This window comes from Triticum urartu, chromosome 2A (genome assembly GCF_056163025.1).
Source record: "Triticum urartu cultivar PI428250 chromosome 2A, HENAU_Tu73, whole genome shotgun sequence".
Taxonomy (NCBI): Eukaryota; Viridiplantae; Streptophyta; class Magnoliopsida; order Poales; family Poaceae; genus Triticum; species Triticum urartu.
In genome coordinates, this window is record NC_141874.1 from 558,739,118 (window position 1) to 558,754,251 (window position 15,134).

The following is a 15,134-nucleotide window of genomic DNA, read 5'->3' on the forward strand; positions in this document are numbered from 1 at the left end:
TTGGCCTATTGTTTTGTGCCTCAGCAACACTATCACCGAAAAGGATCTGGAGACGATTGAGACAGCTCTGCGTCGATACGCCGGTGGAGAAAAATGATGTGTTGAAAAATCTTAAATCTTAACCCTCTATATAAGAACACGATGGTGGAGGAGGAGAGAAATGATGTGTAAAAAAAATATCAACTTTTGTTTAACAACATGTGTATTTTTACTCAAGTGGAAGCTAAAAAACAAAAACAAAAAAAATCAGATTATCCAAGGGCACTGTTCACCGGAGATAATGTTCATGTGGGTACTGTTCACATTCATTTGCCGTTCTCTGCTACTGTTCACTGATGTCGATGTAATAAATGAACAGTAGATGCTTAAGAAAAGTAAAAAAACACAGAAAAACCAAAGCCTAGTAACTAACTAATGTACAGAGGGAGTACTAATAAGTTTCAAACCCTTTTGAGGGGCTGACTGGCTGTTGTTCGTCAGTTTCATGGATATGAAATTTGGAGCGGTGCTCCTAAGTTGGCCAAGAAAAAAAGTCTGCTACCACTAAACGGTCAACATAGCAGAGCTACGTTCATCAGCAGCTGCAGGATCATATACAAAATTTTCGCGGAGATTCATCACTCGTACACAGATATAGTACAACATACATCACGAGAAAACCAGCATCTTCGCGTTGCGCCCCCACTTGAGAACCCCTCCTCGATGACTTTTGCCTCTGTTTCGAAAGGGAAAAAGAAAAACCTCCTCTACGCGCAATGCTACATGCGGTCCAGCCAGCTGTTGAAGCAATCCAGCGAGTCAAACTGCATGTCCTGCCATAAACACATACGAAAGAAGGAGATGAGCCATGAGAAACATGCACCGGGAAACGAAACTGCATGTCCTGCCATAAACTGCATGATGAACGCGGCGGCACTTACGGCCAGAGAGGAGAAATGCGGAGACGTTCCGAGGTCAGGGAACCCTTGGAGCGCGTCCGTGTCAACAAGAGGCAGATGCTGCTTCTCAGGGTAGGCGGCGTCCGGGGTTCCGCCGCGTGACGGGTGTTCATCCAGGGCAGGCAGCGCTACGTCATCAACGGCGTGCGACGAGGTTCCAGCAAGCCATTCGGCGGCTCCCCGAACAGCTGACTGGCGGAACTCTTCCTCCTCCTGTCACGTAACATGAATAACAGTGAAATGAAGGAGTTATTATAACAGTTTACAACGTTTTATTGTACTCCCTAGTACAAAGTTGGATCATCTATTTTGGAACGGAGGGAGTAGTGATCAGGATCGATTATGTGTTGAATCTGGTAGTGAAGGAATCAGAAGGCTTGATAATATACTACTCTAACTTGCTATGGATGGATCTTTATAAGGACTTGACAGCTTCTCATGTACTATTTGTGAGACTGCTGGATGCACTCTTGCAAGCAGAGAAAATTCTCCTGTCTAGTAGGAGTATCTAGTTATTTTTGTGCAGTATAGCATCTGTACTACATAAAACCTACAGTTGAGGAAGGAATTGTTCAGACGGAGGGATCCTAGTATTGCAAGGCTTTGTTCAAGTCAATACCCTACAGTCCTATAAACAGAGTTTATCGGTGTACACAGATATAGATAGACTGAAGCTTCGCATGGTCCATAAAGTTAGACAAAACCTTCCACAAAGTTGATGATAGTTTCATTGGTGAATGAAGATTTACCTGATTCTGCTCGGTTTCGGATGGACTACCGTTTGGGCGACAAGGCTGCGGAGCGTATGTCATTGGGGTTGTAGGATCGATTTTCACAGCAAATGAATCGGATTCTTCATCAACAGCGAACATTACAGACTGCCCAGCTTTCTCTGACGGCAACTGAAAGAAGACTTTGCAAACAACAAGCTCCCCATCCTTTTCATTTTCATCTACCCCAAGGTGATACTGATGCATCGTCCAGTTAGTCTTTTCTGCCTTGTAACCTCCTTTCCTAAGAACCATTATTTTCTTCCACCCTTTTATGTCACCATTATTATCTAAGATATGTCTGGATTTTCCAGTCTTGTGCCATCTGAGATGCTCATCACAAACATTGTAGTCGCTGTTGCTAATCTTGCGACGCTTGCGCGTGCCAACATCATAGGCATTACATATTTTGTGGAAGAAATGACTGGCGACCCCGTCTAATCTGACACCTGCAGATGTATATGAATTAGCTAACGAACACTTACTCTGCATAGTATGAGCTAACTTTCTAATTCAGAAAGCCCTGATAACAATTCCAAAACAAGAATCATGTACCAGGGAGATTTTCCGGATGTGTGTAGCAGATTCCTTCCGCCATCTCTATGGTTGGAATAAAATCATCTATTAGTACATGGGACATTGCCCTGCCAATCTTGCCTTCTAAATGTCCAAGCAGTTCAAGATCCGTTGGATCAAATTTAACACCAATAGGGAGTCCTGGCCACTGTGATGAAACCTGCAATATGAAGACATGAGGATTTAGCATTTCTCACTTTAACCAAGAGGATGAAAAGACCACGATACCACTATTTGGAAACAGAGGGTCACATATTGTTGTCTGGATGGTGTGTGTGTGTGTGTTCGTTTTTGCGGGAAGTTTTAGTTTAGTTATTAGTATTAAGTGACACTGAAATAGCAAATGAGAAAAAGGGTGGTGCAGAGTTATCTCCCGAATTGTAGAATGACATGTATTTAGAACAAAATTTGCAAGCTAGAATGAGATATATTACAGTATTAGGAACAGAGGGAGTACAAGGCAATATCCAGAAGTTGTAGAAGTTTGCAGTTTGCCCTGTTTTTGCCTTATTTTTTCGGTTTTGCTAGCATTGGCTTTTGTTTTGTTTCGTTTTGCTTTGTAAACTTCTGCATCTTTTCAGAGTTCTTCTAATGCGAGACAACATACAATGTTTTATACCATATGACCATAAAAACAGGTTCTTACTTGCCTGGATAAACAACATGCATTGATTTGTTGTATTAACTGAAGGACCACCATTCTGGTTTATATTTGCCTGCTCATAATGGCGAGGTTACAAATTAAGCATCTACTATGTAGTTTAGAACATAATGTTTGAACAAGCTTATCAAGTGCAATAACGGATACAATGAAACTATTACTTACTACATGTCATTTGCCATGCAGCTAGGTTTTAACCAGAGCCCATCAATTTAAAAACAAATTGTATGTGCATGAATGAAGTACTTCATCAAGTAATCCATGGAGTACTGGTGTTGCATCTGATGTTTTGTTTGGACCTAATGCATTTGTGAAGATCAAGGTTGAACTTTATGCACTAGATTTTAATGGGCGAAAAGATAACTACTAGAGAACCATGCATAAAAGTAAATGAAGCAGTCATATTAAATAGTTAATGGTACTTACATCACTATTATCAATGCGATGTTCGCAGTTTGGGCACTCCATCCCTGCTTCTGGAACCAATTCCCCGTTTCTTATCATCGTAGCAATTATCTTGCCAGTAACAATGAATGGCCTGAAGTAGAAACGTGTGAGATAAATCTATTTTTGGAAGCATCGTTTGATGCCTAACAGACAAAGAATTTAATTAATGATGTATGGTACAGATCCCACTTGTCTCAACAAAAAGCTATCTTCCTTTTTTAGATTCACAATGTAGCAACTAAACTAAATGGGAGTATATGAACGGATTTGTACACACAGAGACATCTATCTGAATTTCTAGGTTCAGTCATAGGATATTAACTGCGGTAAACAGATTTAAAGCCAACTAGTGAAGAATGGTCATGTTCACAAATTCTGATAAATTTGATAGATTAGCACTTGTTTGCAGATCTTTTGCCCTGCATTTCTATTTTCAACGTGTGTGGCCAGAGACAAATACAGATCATCAATCTCTATTTTACCCTCTGTTTCTGAAGAAAGAGGAGCTTAAAGCAGAGCATGCCCATTGATTGATCTGAAGAGCCAGTGATTTAACCAACATGCACTTGGTGACAACATGTCCAATCATGATCAGATATTCAGATTGGCAGAATGCAATCGATTCTGCCAATCGACAGTTTCCTGCGAGAAACACTGGGATTCATCACGCCACACTGAAACCTGTAGCTGTCAGTTTTATGGCACTGCAAGCAAACGGCAACCTGGACTCCTGGAGGCTGAACAGAGGAGTTCTGAATAAGCATTTCCACTAGCAGATAGAACGTCCAGCATACTGAAACGTCTTCTGTGATCCACCCCCACCAGTAATATTTCTTCCAACGAGGCGCGATGCATCAGACATCGGTACTGAACCTGAACGCTGCACCTGCACCATCAGATACTGCAGCAGTTCGACAATCCACGCATCCAGCATCGCAAATCAGCAATCTCTGCCGTATGATAAAGTAGAGCACCACGAGATCCCCACAGGTTCGACCGGAGAGCACCACGACATCAGAATCAGATCAGTCTCTACTTCAAAGAACAGAACGGAACTGAACAGAGCCCTCCTCGGCTTCCTCCGAGTCCGAGAGGTCGGCTCCTCCTCCTCCAGCACCACCTCAAGCACACCGCGAAGCCCCTGCACTGCCGCTGCAACTACAAGTAGAACCGGGCCGGATTCCTCGACGGCGGCGCGGCGGCGTTACCCTTCTCTGTTTCCGTCTCACTGGGTTTTTTTTTTTTTTTTTTTGCTTTGAAGAACTCTGCTTCCTTCGGGAGGAAGGCGGCTCCTCCACCACAAACTGACCCAAAACCCCCAGCACTGGCACTGTAGCGATGAGGGGAAGAGGAAACTGGCCGGAATCGCGTCCGCGGCGCCACACCGGTCTGCTCTCCGACGATCTGGCGCGCATTTGCTCGGTCAGACTGACACCTCCTCTGCCGCGCGGTCAAGCTCCGGACGAACCCCAGCACCCTCCGGCCTCCGCCAAAAACCAGGCACCGGAATCCACCGGTCGCCGATCAACCGCGACGCCCCTCCGCCACTTCCTCCAGTGGCGGAGCCAGAATTTTTGTGAAGCCTGAGCGAATTTAAGCCTAAGAGCAACTCCAATGGGTCAATCCAAACGGACGGCGTTTTTGTTTTTTTTTGTTTGTTTGAGTCGGCCACTTGCCCGCCGTCCGTCCTCTTTTAATTTTGGGTTAAAAGTGCGCCTAACGGGCCGACCCATTTCATGACCGCGCGTGTTTAAGATCATGTCGTCGCCCTGGTTTTGGCGCTCCAGCGCGCGGGAAAGGTTCGCACGCGCGGGGAAAACGGCCGCTGGTTTTGGCGCTCCACCGCGCGGGAAAGGTTCGCGCGCGTGCCGCAGCCGGCGCTCGGTATAAAGAAGGCGCTCCCTCTACACTCTGTCCGCCGCCCACTCTCGTCGCCTCTACGCCACCATGTCGATCCGCCGCCTGGGCGCTTCGGATTTTTGCGGAGTCCGCGAGCGCCGCTCCGGCGCCTTCTCCTCTGAGATCTCGTTTCGCAAGAAACGTCTCATCCTCGGCACCTTCGACACCGCAGAGGAGGCGGCCCGCGCGCACGACGCGGCAGCGTGGCGCCTCCTGAGGCCTCGTCGGGATATGAATTTTCCCAACATGTCGAGCCAGCGGGCGTAGGATCTGACGCCTCTCCCACGGCTTTTCACCAACGAGGATCGTCGTGTCCACCGGAGGCGGCAGCGTCGCCTCGCCATCACAGAGAAGGACGTGGAAGCCTTGGTGGTGTGGCGAGGAGGCTTCCGGCAGGACATCGTCGACGAGCGCCAGTTCTACAAGTAATTGAGGTTAGAGATGGACGCGAGGAGGAGGGAGCGAGCCACCTAATGGGAAGACAAGCGTTCGCGGAAGCAGACAGCTCAATTGAAACTGAAGCTACACAAACGTCGGGTTGGGACTTTGAAGACGAGCAGCTTGCTGACGCCTACATTCAGACGTCGGAGAAGGACATTACCAAGTCGGAGTCAGAAAGCAACGAGTAGTTATCTTTTTTTTTTATCTGTGTACGCTAGAACTATCTATGTATCCATATTAATCTGAAAATATGGCCGGCGGCGTCGGCGACGTAGCAGGCAGGCGAGGGTATGAATCCAATGTGCCACCGACCAGCGGGCCCAGTGAGGAAAGAGGGCGAGTGCGCGTGCGTTCGTCTTGTGTCTGCGCCGACACAAATCAGGCTCAAAAATGGACCGGGAATGGGTCGGCAGGCGGATGAAAGCGGACGCGCATCCGTTTGGGTCGGTGCGTTGGGCCGGCTTTTTTGTTCGCGCCGACCCAAACGGACGGCCGCGGACGAAATGGGTCGCCCCATTGAAGTTGCTCTAAGTGTCTAATAAAAAACCAAAAACAAGTGTTCAGATACATAATATATGAAATAGCATCAAACTTTCAAATCACAAATCCACATTAATAATGTAGTGAAAATATAACCATATTAATCACACAAATGTAATTTGACAGCGAAATAATATATAATATACCAAAATTTAGTTTCATAAACCAAAATATACTTGATACTTGATACTTGATACCTTAAGTGATAGAACCGGGGCCACATAGAACCAAACTCATTATATTACTCACAAAAGTATAGCTGTCCAAATTATCATTCAAACATCCTAGCAGAGACAAGATGACAAAAATGGATTTTAATATTCACATAAATCAAGTGTTGTAATTTGCGAATATATTCAAGAAAAACACGAGGCAATACGAGACGGTGATTGTGGCTCTACTTCTATTTATGGTTGCATACCATGCACACTTTCTGCCGAAACCTCCTCATCTCTCAAATTTAATGATTTAAAATTTAGATTTAATATTTATATGTAGAACAAATCCCTAAACAAGAACTAAACTCATAAATTGGTAATCATCCCTGATGACCAATTTTCTTTGTCGTGATCTCAAAATTTAAGCCTTAATAAGTCTATGAATCTCACCTAATTCTAAAGAAGGGGATAAGTAGGCCATGATGCAAAGCATTCCTCAGAGTCTCGAATGGATTAGCTCCAGCTCCGCCCGCTGCCGGCCACGCGCCTAGGCTGCCGGTCTGTCTCCGTCTCCGATGAACCGAGGATGCGGCCGTCTCGAGCGAACAGAAATTAACCGAACGGAGCGGGGAGGTGGAGGCGTGGAGCGATGGACCGATCGTTTCCTTCTCATCTCTAGTAAAAAAATAAAATCAAACGAGTAGGCTTATCTCACGTAGGTACGTAGCCCATTAGCCTGTACGAACGTTTTTTTTGCTTAATAATTAATTAATAGTGTTTGACCAGAGAGGATCGAAACGGAAGCCCATTGACCCAGCTACCTACTGCCCGGGTAAACCACCATACAAGGAGTAATTTGCCCCGTTATGACAGTGCCATCGTAGTATGTCGCATATCTTGTGAGCCCAGGCTAGCCGGGCGCTGGCTCCGCCCATGCCCTCCTCTGGATCAAAACCGAAACCCTCCCACCAATCAAATCCCCAGCTCCGCTCGCAACACAGAAGCCGATAATCCCCCAAACCGCGTGTGAAAAAAAACGAAAAAAAAAACACCCGAGCATGACAAAAAATCCCGAGCAGGAAAAAGAGAGAGGCCAAGTCGAGAGTAGTAGAGACAAAGCCCAGACGCGGCGCACTTACTCTTCCATGGGCGCCCGGCGGCGCTGCGGAGGCTCGGGAGCGGAGTGGTGCGCGAGAAGGGAGCGGAGGAGCTCGGGAGCATCCGAGGGGGAGGCGAGGAGGAAGGGTGGGAGCTTCTGGGCAAGTGAGGTGGGATGGAGTGTCCGAGCCTCCGGTGCGCGCGCCCTTATATAGGCGAGGGGGGCGAGCAGACGCGCACCGTGACCAGCGTCGACCGTCCAAAATGTCTTGCCCGGCGCAGCAAGCAAACCGCCTTGCTTATTAGGCTCGGTAGGGGAGCTTTGGGTATGGTTGTGTCGCTCCGCGGGGGCTGGGCTCGGGTCGGTACAGGTTCGGCGTGGACTCGGCTTGCTCTCAGATTCTTTTCTGCCGGAGGAAACTTTTCCGAGACGCCTTTTGCGATCAGTACTCTGCACTAACCCAAAATGAGACTATGGGAGTGTTTTGTGACAATCGAGAGGATGGTCCATTGATGTGTCTCCTGGTAGACAAGGGAAGCCGCGCAATAAAATAGAAACAGACTTTGTACAACTCCGTCAAAAGAAGACCATCCGTCAGCTTCCGACGCACTGCGAATGTATGTACTGTGTACTACTCCCTCCGTCCAAATGAGATTGATTTTGATGTGAAATCGCGTTCGGTTGTACAGTGATTTCACATGTATTCGACCATTTTGACCATGGATTCGATCCGAGGAACGAACGCACCTGGCTCAGAGACGAATGGAAACAGAGGACGCGAACGAGTGCAGCGATTTCACATGGTCTCGCTGTAAAACGCGCACGTGAAGGGGTTGCCCTGCCTTGATCTGAGCCAACCGTTGCCCATCCAACGCTGAGAAAGCCAGCTTTTCATATTTCACTGCCCTTTTTAGCTCGGAAAGAAGTATCTATTTGGGATTTACTACTTTACTGAGTTCAAGAAGAGTCTCGTCAACATTTTGTTCATGTAGTACTCCCTCCGTTTCTTTTTAGTTTGCATATAAAATTTAGTCAAAGTCAAACTTTCTTAACTTTGACTAAGTTTATGAAAAAAATATTAAGATTCACAATATGAAATCAATATTGTTAGATGCATCATGAAATAAACTTCCATGCCATATAGCTTTAGTATTGTAGATGTTTATGTTTTTTCTATAAAATTGATCAAACTTTATAAAATTTGACTTTGACGAAATCTTATATGTAGACTAAAAAGAAAAGGAGGGAGTATATGCAAGGATCTTCTGCTGGTCAAACTGTGCACCAAAATCTTCTTTTCAGATGAGGCAAACTGCCCAAAGAGATTTCCTAGGCATGGAAATGGATATGGCCTATTGGACTACTATCAGAGGCATGGACGGGCAGTAGGCCACCCCGGGAGCAGCCTTGTACACCCCGACTCGGTCGCCATGCACAACCAGCCCTAGTGAGAGGGGGCTGGGTGGGACCCCCACCCTTCCTGGCCCTTTATCTTGCATTGCCGTCACATCACCAAAGCGTCAAATGGTTCACGCCCGCTGCCCTTGCCCCCTGCCCCCCTAATCTTCCTCTCCAAGGCAAACAAGGAAAGAACACACCTGGCTCCCCTCCCGAGAGTAAGCCCAACGTGTTCCCCCAGACACGGAACCACGCGTACACATGTACAGTGAGAGAGGAAGGGAGTGGGGAGAGGTGACTGGCGAGTCGCCCTGCCGTCTTTGCCCACTCCTTCGTGTCCAAGTAAAAAAAAGGTTTTGTGTGTTGGATTTTTCTTTTAGGCCATCCTTTGTGTTTAATCCAGCAGTTAATTGCCCGTCGGTCCGTGCATTATGTGACGAGGAATTAAGCAAGTGACTTCGTGTGCACGATGGGCTCCATTTGCGCACAGTTCGGGTTTTTTTTTTTGCGAATGAAGGTGCACATTGCGTTTTAATTACTGTTTTGTGTCCCTGGAAAAGCTCGATATTGTGTATTGAGTGTATTTCTGGCTGGCACTGTGGGGAAGAAATGTAGGAGCTGGATCAATGCACTAAGGATATGGCTGCCAGTACATGTAGTACTATTTACAATCATCATGGAGTACATGTATTTAACGGTGACATGACACTTAAGTTGACTCCCGCGACGCCTTCTCCTCTAGTCGTAAAACTGAAGGGCATGTTTGGTTTATGACTAACTTTGCCACAACTAATCTTAGGCAAAGCGTGGCAGCCATAAAAAATGTGGCTAACAAAATGGCCACCACAAGTGTGACAAGATTTGGCAAAAAATTGAGTCTATGACTTGTAGGGTCATATAACTAGAAAAGTGTGGCAAGCCACAAGTGTGGCAATGAATCAAACACATGCTTAAGATATTGTGGTATGACTAAGATTAGGCGTAACAACCTTAGGCTTAGAACCAAACAGCCCCTTTGTACTCCTGTACGCCTACGCCGGTACTGTGCCTTCCGCTGGGTCTACGGAAACCAAATGATTCGCAGGAGACATTTGCTTGCTGGCTTGCTGCTGCTGCCGGCCGAGACAGCACGCGGCAGCGGCAAGCAAGATACTAGTGGCAAATCCCCTGCCTGTTCCATCCGCACAACCACGGGCACGGCAATGCGGCGGCCACAGATACACCGCTGTCTCCGATCCCAAAGCTTTTTTGACTTGTATATATAAAAGTCCAGTCAAGTTGACTTTGACGCGACTGTGGTCAAGTCTCGCCATGGCTTGCGTGCAGGTTGATAGTAGAGTAGAACCGATGAACGAACGGCAGAGACGGAACAGCAGACCTCCGTCCTGATGATGAATACTGATTACAGTTCGTCCAAAATGAGAGATGATTACTCGAGCCAGTTCAGACGCTATCCCATAGCGAGGCCAGCCCAGCCCGTCCTTTGATCCTGGCTTTGACTGGGTTTTGACTTTTTGACCCAGCGACCGGCCTATGGTAAACACAAGTCACTTCAAGACTAGCGGCGCACGTGAGCCCAGGGTTTCGTCCGGCCTGCATTGCACCGCCCAAGGCCAACCAACAGAGCCACACGCCTCGCAAGATCGCCATTATAATCGAGATCTGATGGAAGAGAAGGAGTGTCTCTTTAACATCGGATCTGGCTGATCTTCAATTAGTTATCGCTGTTGACGGTTGGAATATCCTTGAGACAACTCATCAAGTGGTACCCTCCTGAAACCACACTGAAGTGAGATCATAACAAGAATTGCATGCATTAATTCAACGTTGGTCAAAATTAAACATACAACTGTTTATGCAATTAAATCTATATCACCGTTGGACAAAAGTAGAAATAAATGCACCTTTTATAATGATAATAAATTATGATTATGTTATTAACAACATTGGTCATAAAATAACAGAATCATAATTGCTTCAATAATTACTTTAACCTGCTCTTAAAATTTAATTCTCACTTTAGTTTTATTTACTTTTAAAAGAGCATTTTTATTTATTTGCAGCGGTAAAATATGAATAAAAAATTCATGAACTTTTACTTTTCAGAAACATTTCTTTTATTTTTCTATTTTCTAAACAAAATTTTCGTTGGATAATTTTGAATAGAGAAAACTGTATAAAATTTACCCAAAAACTTGGACAAAAATCAAATAAAAACGGTAGCTGACTCGGCCTAGGCCCAGCGCGCGCGGCTGCGGCGAAGACGGCCCAACGCCTGGTCGCGCGCCGCCGCTGCCAGCCTTGCCTCTCTTTCGGCTCAAAGGCCCGTTGTGTCGAGCGCCGCTTCATCGTGGTCGTCTGAAAGAACATGCGGTGCCCCCATGTTTGGTTTTGGTAATTGATGACAATCTCTATAGACTAATGGTTGCCTTGAGTTATATTTGAAGGTTTTGTCCATAGGCTTTTCTTGGAGTACATGTGTTGGTTTCAAGGAGAGTTTGTGTCGACCAAGGTGCTATTTAAGGAATTACCTAAAGATTGGTCTTGTGAGAGGTTGATCAAGACTAAGTTAAAGAGTGAATCAAGTTGATCAACCCACAAAGCATAGAAGATGTATCGAGAGGGATTAAGTGATCCCATGGTATGGTAAACATTGTCAATTACGCTTTGTGTACTAACCCATGGTCTTCGTGAGGGTTCTTTATGGGGTTAGGTTGCGGTGTGCAAGTTCAAGTGGAGCACCACGAAGAGATCAAATGCTTGAAGCTTGCTGTCCTTTGTGGTGACAATGGACATGTGAAGATGTGCGGAAGAGTAGCTCACCCATAGTAGAGTATGGGGGAGCAATCAACTAGTCTTCATCGAGTCAACACAATCAAGAAAGGTTGCGGTGTGCAAGTTCAAGTGGAGCATCACGAAGAGATCAAATGCTTGAAGCTTGCCATCCTTTGTGGTGACAATGGACTTGTGAAGATGTGCGGAAGAGTGGCTCACCCATAGTGGAGTATGGGGGAGCAATCAACTAGTCTTCATCAAGTCAACACAATCAAGAAAGGTTGCGGTGTGCAAGTTCAAGTGGAGCATCACGAAGAGATCAAATGCTTGAAGCTTGTCGTCCTTTGTGATGACAATGGACTTGTGAAGATGTGCGGAAGAGTGGCTCACCCGTAGTAGAGTATGGGGGAGCAATCAACTAGTCTTTATCGAGCCAACCCAATCAAGAAAGGTGGTCCAACTTGAGGGAGTCAAGATCGTCATCATCTAGCTCAAGTGGACCATGTGCAAGGCAAAGGTTTGCCCTTGGTAGGTTTTCTATTTTACCGGTCTCATGATGGTAGTTGGGAGACCAGGTTATAGGATCGATTGTCGTACTATCAAGGGGGGCTCTCGATGAGTAGCTTGATCGTATCGTTGTAGAGAGCTTAAACCATTGCATCCTTGCATCATCTTTATTGGTTCTTATTTGGTTCTTCTCTTTGTGAGTTTTGGAGCTTATGGTCATGTTGGTGACAAGCTCGAGTTCATCGAAAACGGAGTTCACATGCATCTTCTATGATGTTTTCGATGTTGGAGGTTTTGCCGGTTCTTCTCGGTTGGAGGTTTCACTCCTCTATTTGTTGGCATACCTTCCCTGCCTCTTCTTACTATATCCAGTCGCTGTTTTGATGCTACTCGTCGTCTTGTTTCCAACAAGCTTGAGTTTGCTCAATTTGAAGCTCATATACAGAAGTTATGGCAGTTCTTGTTTTCTTGAGTGTGGTTTTTGTCAGGGTCCCAGCAGTAGTACCGTGGTACCCAGCGGTAGTACCGCTGAGGGGTCACAAGCGGCAGTACCGCTCCGAAGTGGTAGTACGGCGGTGACTCCGCAGCAGTACTACCGCTGGCTTACCAGATCCCTACTGCGTCGTTTCGAGGGGTCTTTTTCTGTGTCAGATTGTGCGGTACCTCGCTGCGTCAGTAGTGCGGCAGTACCGCTCCTTAGCGGCAGTACCGCCCTTCCTCTGCGGTAGTACCGCCCGGTTCCCTCTTTCCCTTTACCCTTCGTTCTGCGCGGCAGTACCGCCGAAGGGAGCGGTAGTACCACTTAACCCAGCGGTAGTACCTCCGTCTCCTGCGGTACTACCACCCCAAGGTTCATGTTTTGTTGCTCCTTTTCCCTGTTTCTTCCACCTGAGCGGTAGTACCGCTCGTGGAGCGGTAGTACCGCTTGTGTGCGGGCTGAGCACATAACGGTTGGATTTTCCCCCTCCTATAAAAGGGGGTCTTCTTCCCCATTGAACCTAATCTTTTGAGCTCGTGTTCTTCCCCCATTGTTGACCTTCTTCGAGCTTGCTAACTCTCAATCCCTCCATGGATTCTTGCTAGTTTTTGAGGGAAAAGAGAGAGGAGATCTAGATCCACATTTCCACCAATCACTTTCTCCTCTATGTGAGGGGAACCCCTTGGATCTAGATCTTGGAGTTCTTGGTGTTCTCCTTCTTATTCTTCCTCTCATTTTCCTCCCTAGCATTAGTTGCTTCGGTGGGATTTGAGAGAGAAGGACTTGGGCACTCCATGTGCCCTTGCCATTGCATTTGGTGCATCAGTTTGAGTTCTCCACGGTGATACGTGGAAGTGAAGTTTGGGAAGCTTATTACTCTTGGGTGTTTGGGCACCCTAGAGCTTGTTCCTCTTGGGTGCCTTGGCGCCCTAGACGGTTGGTGTTGTTCGGAGCTCAATCACTGTGGTGAAAAGCTCCGGGCAATCATCGGGGTCTCCAATTAGGTTGTGGAGATCGCCCCGAGCAATTTGACGGGTACCGGTGACCGCCCTCAAGGGTTGCCAAAGTGTACGGGTTCGGTGACCGCCCCCAAGGGTTGCCATTTGTATGGGTTCGGTGACCGCCCTCAAGGGTCCCTTAGTGGAATCACGGCATCTTGCATTGTGCGAGGGCATGAGGAGATTACGGTGGCCCTAGTGGCTTCTTGGGGAGCATTGTGCCTCCACACCGCTCCAAACGGAGATTAGCATCCGCAAGGGTGTGAACTTCGGGATACATCGTCGTCTCCGCGTGCCTCGGTTATCTCTTACCCGAGCCCTTTACTTATGCACTTTACTTTGTGATAGCCATATTGTTCTTTGTCATATATCTTGCTATCTCATAGTTGCTTATCTTGCTTAGCATAAGTTGTTGGTGCACATAGGTGAGCCTAGTTGTTTTAGGTTTTATGCTTGGCAAATTAACCGCTAGGTTTATTCCGCATTTGTTCAAGCCTAAGCCGTAATTATTTTAAAGCGCCTATTCACCCCCCTCTAGGCGACATCCACGATCCTTCATCATCCATTTGATCGGACGGTCACTTGCGCATCTAGGTCGAACAAAACCAACCCACTACGCAGCTCAGGGGAACCCTAGTCCATTTCTCTCCCTCTTCTCTATCTCTCGCCCGCACGGCGGGTAAGGGCAACGCCGGCCGCCGGCGATGACGTCGAAACACCGCGCCGTGCGAGCCCCCTTCCCCTTCCCACTCTTCCTCTACATCCATCATCCACCTCATGTGGCAGAAAGAGGGACGCAGTTGCGCCCTCCTCTGCTCCCCTGCGCTCGACGGCACCCGCGATGCGGCGGCACCCCTCTCCCCCTTGCCGGCGTCCGCGAGCTCCCGAAGGAGAGCGTGTGGCACAGCGGCGATGCCCTTTGCCCCTTTGGGGTACCTCCTTTTGGCGGTGGCGAAGGCATGGTGCCCCCCACTGCCTGTGTTCTTCTTCTGATGCCTCAGCTTGTCGGTGCGCATTGAGATCGAGAGAAACGACGCGGCCTCAGCAGCAGCGCACTTTGCCGGCGAGCCCGAGGCCCTTCTGCCGGTGAGTTTCTTTGCCCTGTGATTAGGGTTTTTCGAGAGGGGAAAATAATTCTTTGATTTCTTTGCTACCGAAAATTCTAAAGCAACTCTGGCTCTGAAACCATTGATAGATCCTATGGACCGGGTAGGTTAGAGATTAACGGTAGGCTACCTTCTCCTTGGCTCGAGGATCCCAAGCCGGTGGCCATGGTGAAGGGGCAATGGCATGGGTGTGTGTGTGTGCGAGAGCAGCGGCGGCGGAGGTGCTTCCCGTCGGCCTACGCTAACCCTAGATCGGTAGGGATGTTGGTGGGGGGCTGCGGTGCACGGTGAACCTCGATCATGTGCATCCCCCACCTCTTTATGTAGTGCGGCGACACGGGCC

At 47.4% G+C, this 15,134-nt stretch overlaps 1 protein-coding gene across 2 annotated transcripts; it reads right to left on the reverse strand.

The window, feature by feature from the left end:
• Window positions 1-347: 347 nt before the first annotated feature.
• Window positions 348-7,695, reverse strand: LOC125538720 (SUPPRESSOR OF GAMMA RESPONSE 1-like). Of its 2 annotated transcripts, XM_087544359.1 has the most exons (7): window positions 7,570-7,683; window positions 6,881-7,105; window positions 3,372-3,483; window positions 2,264-2,444; window positions 1,688-2,157; window positions 921-1,151; window positions 348-812 (listed from the first exon to the last, which is right to left on the reverse strand). In XM_087544359.1, the coding sequence occupies exons 1-7, from the start codon at window positions 7,575-7,577 to the stop codon at window positions 759-761; spliced, it is 1,281 nt and encodes a 426-aa protein (XP_087400485.1). In that variant the 5' UTR covers window positions 7,578-7,683; the 3' UTR covers window positions 348-758. The 2 variants fall into 2 exon arrangements, with proteins under 2 accessions (XP_087400485.1, XP_048557952.1); XM_048701995.2 differs by lacking the exon at window positions 6,881-7,105 and having other exon boundaries at window positions 7,570-7,695.
• Window positions 7,696-15,134: the final 7,439 nt, after the last annotated feature.